The sequence below is a fragment of the Nyctereutes procyonoides genome, unplaced genomic scaffold, assembly GCF_905146905.1.
Source record: "Nyctereutes procyonoides isolate TBG_1078 unplaced genomic scaffold, NYPRO_anot_genome, whole genome shotgun sequence".
NCBI lineage: Eukaryota > Metazoa > Chordata > Mammalia > Carnivora > Canidae > Nyctereutes > Nyctereutes procyonoides.
The window spans coordinates 32914084-32918163 of record NW_026575046.1 but is presented as its reverse complement, the minus strand read 5'-3'; the positions used below and the strand labels follow the sequence as shown (position 1 = coordinate 32918163).

General features: G+C 56.9%; 1 protein-coding gene across 2 annotated transcripts; it reads left to right on the top strand.

Annotated features, from left to right (window-relative positions):
• Positions 1–699: 699 nt before the first annotated feature.
• Positions 700–3785, top strand: HAND1 (heart and neural crest derivatives expressed 1). Of its 2 annotated transcripts, none has more exons than XM_055325751.1 (2): positions 700–1251; positions 2852–3785. In XM_055325751.1, exons 1-2 carry the CDS (start codon positions 700–702, stop codon positions 2951–2953), a joined length of 654 nt encoding a protein of 217 aa, XP_055181726.1. In that variant the 3' UTR covers positions 2954–3785. The 2 variants fall into 2 exon arrangements, with proteins under 2 accessions (XP_055181726.1, XP_055181725.1); XM_055325750.1 differs by having other exon boundaries at positions 2849–3785.
• Positions 3786–4080: the final 295 nt, after the last annotated feature.

Genomic DNA, 4080 nt, shown 5'->3' with positions numbered 1-4080 from the left:
TGGCGCTGAGCAGAGTAGTAGATGGAGCTCAGGACTGAGAAGGGCGAGAATTCCCATTCTGAATCCTGTACAATCTAGAAACAAGAGACTTTCTTTCTCCAGGTCTCAGTTTCCCTATCTGGAGAATCGAGGGGCGGGCTCCAGGTAAAGGCCTTCTTTTCACCGGATGATTCTGGATTCCTTTCCTTGAGTCCACAGGGAGGAGGTGGCAGCCACCGTCTAGGGTGTTGACAGGCCTGGGCCTCAAGTACGGAGCCCCCGCCTCCCCCTTAGCCGGGAAATGGGGGTGGGGAGGCGGAGGCGGGGCCGCCTCCCTGTCCCCGCAGGCGGCCTAGAGCCGTGCGGTGCCGGCTCGCTGAGCTTAAAACCCGGGACGGCCACCCCCTTTCCTCCTCCCCGCCCCCCTGCCATTGGCTCCAGGGAGAGGTTGACATCAAAGCCGTGGCCTTATATAAGCCAGACCCTGCAGGGGAGGCCGCAGAAGGGTTAACTAGGTCTGCGGGCCCGGCGTCCCAGCCCGGGACCCAACAGGCGAGAGGCCGGCGGGCTGCGCGCCTGTCCGCAGCCTCGCCCCACACTCTCCCCAAGCCGGCGTCCAGCAGAGCGCCGCCCCACAGCCCACGGGTGGCCCAGGCAGTCTCTGGGGCGCATGGGGCGGCGCTAACCGGGCTGGCGGCGCAGGCCAGGGGCCGCTCCAACATGAACCTCGTGGGCAGCTACGCACACCATCACCACCATCACCACCATCACCACCCACACCCAACGCACCCCATGCTCCACGAACCCTTCCTCTTCGGCCCGGCGTCGCGCTGTCACCAGGAGCGGCCCTACTTCCAGAGCTGGCTGCTGAGCCCCGCGGACGCTGCCCCAGACTTCCCCGCCGGCGGGCCACCGCCCTCAGCCGCGGCGGCCACCGCAGCCTACGGGCCCGACGCCAGGCCCGGCCAGAGCCCCGGGCGGCTGGAGGCGCTCGGCGGCCGCCTGGGCCGGCGGAAAGGCTCAGGACCCAAGAAGGAGCGGAGGCGCACGGAGAGCATTAACAGCGCGTTCGCGGAGCTGCGCGAGTGCATCCCCAACGTGCCCGCCGACACCAAGCTCTCCAAGATCAAGACCCTGCGCCTGGCCACCAGCTACATCGCCTATCTGATGGACGTGCTGGCCAAGGACGCACAGGCCGGCGACCCCGAAGCCTTCAAGGCCGAACTCAAGAAGGCGGATGGCGGCCGCGAGAGCAAGCGGAAAAGGGAGCTGGTAAGTCGGGGGCCTGTGGGCTCCGGCTAAGGGCCCGGCTTGGTGAGCCCCCGCAGGCCCGGGGCACGGTGGAAGGAGTCTGCGTCGCTGTGCGAGCGCTTTTGAGAGGCTGCGGGGAATTCTGAGGCTGTAGTATGGGATCGTGTGCGCGGCGGGGGCAGCTTCGTAGTTGAATTCATTTGTAATGTGGGACAGTCTGTAAGGCTGTGAAAGAAGACAGTCTTCAAAGGATCCCTTTTATGGATCCTTTGGAAGCTGCAGACCTGAGAAAATGTACACATCTTATATTTTGCTCCCAATTTCAAGGGGGGCTTGATCCATTCCTGGGCTTTCCTGGAATCCACGTTAAGAACGCTGTAGAAACTTGTTACTTTAATTTGCCTTAGTGTGGATTTATGCACGTGGACTCAGTTTTCAAAGAGTTTTTGCTGAACAGGCTAGGCCACTTCCTAGCACCGATAGGGAAACTGAGGCCCAGAGTGGGACGAGGGATTAAAGGCCACCTACCCAAGGAGTCAGAGGTGGAGTTGGGGTAAAACAAGTCAGGTCTTCTATTCCCAGCCCAGATCCGCTCCCACTGCTCCACTGCCCAGCGAGCTAGTTCTGAGAGCAACCTTGTTGGTTTTGTGTGTAAACTCTGACAAGCAAGAGGCACGGGTCTTACCCACTGCTTTTGGCTTTGGAGATCGCAATCCCTACTCGACCTTCTCCATCCTCTCCAGTGAGGGCGACACTTTCTGGAGGGCGGGTCAGCTGGCCCAAGGGCTCTGGGACGCCTGAGGGTGGTGATTTCCAAGCTAGGGAACTCGTTTCTCTAAATTGGTGTGTTCGGGCCCGCCGCAGCAAGTTAGGAGTTGACCAGAGAGCCCCGCCAGGTTTTCTTTGCCCCGCAGGGGCTGTGGTAATCTAGGGAAAGCTCCTCGGGGGAGACCAGGAAAGATAGATAGGCATCAGGTCTCTAAACTGCCACTGGGGTGGAGGAGAGGCAAGCCGAGGGACGCGTGGTTGCAAGGAGTTTTGGGGCGTATCCTTACCAACTGCTCGTTGCCGCCTCTTTCAAGTAGCACCGCTAGGTTCTTGCTAAGAGCCAAGAAGGAGGATAGTGGGCCAGGCCAACTGGTTCCTCCTTTCCTAGGCATCCGAGGCTCCTAGTGCACTAGCAGGGACCCAACCCAGTGGCCAAGCCCAGACGCTTATCCTGGTGGGAAAGCGAGTGGGACTTGGGGGTGGGGGGGGGAGAAGGCCCACGAGAGGGAAAAATTGTTGATTCCCACTCTCCCCATTCCAATACTGGCGGCCGTCCTTTGGCGCCATAAAGCACAAACTATGCGCATCCGTTTCACCAGGCACAGAAAATTCTGGTTGCCAGACCTCCAGAAACTGCCCATCCCATTCCGGCCCCCAGAAACTCTGGCGCATAAAGGCAAATTTATGAGCCTGTTTGCCTATTTTGCAAACAGAAATCGCTCACTTATTTAAAGGCGCCCAGTTACTGCTCCCAAAACCTTTTCCCCACCCCAACTCTATGCCTGGGCGATAGGAGTAGAAAAATTTAAACCTGTCTCTCGCCTCTTTTCTTGTGTGTGTCCTCTGGCAGCAGCAACACGAAGGCTTTCCTCCTGCCCTGGGCCCAGGCGAGAAGAGGATTAAAGGGCGCACAGGCTGGCCGCAGCAAGTCTGGGCGCTGGAGTTAAACCAGTGAGCCGAGGCCGCGCCGAGGACCCGCCACGGCTGCCCGACCCCGGAGCCCCGGGAGGAGAGGAAGGCGGCGGCGAGGGCCAGGCTCTGGGTGCCAGGGGCTTATGGGGGCGCATCCCGCAGAGCCTCTGCTGCGTGCTGGCAGGTCGCCAGCTGCAACGACACACTTGGATCGCACGTGCAATGTCATTTGAAATTGTTTTTAATACATTAAGAGAAAGAGAAATATATATATATCCACCCCCCACCCCTGAAACTGAGAGGGCGGCTCTTGGCTGCACAATGCAGGAGAGAGGGACTGCGGGACTCAAGCGCGCTAAAACGCACCCTTCCAACCCTTCTGGGGCGAATTTCGAAGCCCCTATGCTTTCTCCACTATGCCTACTGGCTCTTTTCTTGTCCTCCCCGACCGCTTTGCGGCAAAACCCCGGGCGCTCTCTTCTCTAATGAAAATGCAATAAGAGGAATCAATAGTTTTTGCCAGGGAAAGAGAACCAAACCAGGAAGACGGAGGGCTGCCTTTTGTTGCTCGCCTTCAAACAGTGGTGTTTTATTTTATTTTATTTTATTGTCGCTGCACTTCCTATTTAGTTCCAAGGGAAACACTTTCTCTCCCTCCTTCTTTCTTTCTTCCTCTCCCTTCCTTTCTTCTTTCCTCTCTTCCTTCTTCTCTTCCTTCCTTGCTTCCTTCCTTCTTTCCCTCCTTCCTTTGTAAATAAAAACTTTTCCCTACGTTGAAAAGTTTTTATGTATTTAAACTACCTACCATGCCTGCTGCGCTCAGGTGTTTATTACCCCATCCCTACCCTTTTTCTACCTCAAATCTATAAGACCACTCACCGCCTCCTCCCTTTGCCAAAGCAGTATCTATGCTCTTGACTAATAAAAGATTTTCTGAAATCGGAGGCAGCCTGCGTGTTGTCTTGGTGGGTATATCCGCTAGCCCCATCATTTCTGCTAGGTGGAGAATCTTCTGTTCTGACTTCTCTTTTGTTAAAAGTTCTGACCAAACGGCAAATCAAGTCGGGAAAGGGGGGCAGATGGAGGATTTATTCGTGGGACAAAGAAAAAAGTTCTTAGAATATAATGGCTGGACAGGGTAACTTGAGTGAACCCACAGAAAGGAAAACT

Bases quoted from the DNA above. Each gene is read 5' to 3' on its own strand.
- HAND1 (XM_055325750.1), top strand. From the start codon at position 700: ATGAACCTCGTGGGCAGCTACGCACACCATCACCACCATCACCACCAT. The intron at 1,252-2,848 runs GTAAGTCGGGGG...GTCCTCTGGCAG, and splicing joins GCAAGCGGAAAAGGGAGCTG to CAGCAACACGAAGGCTTTCC.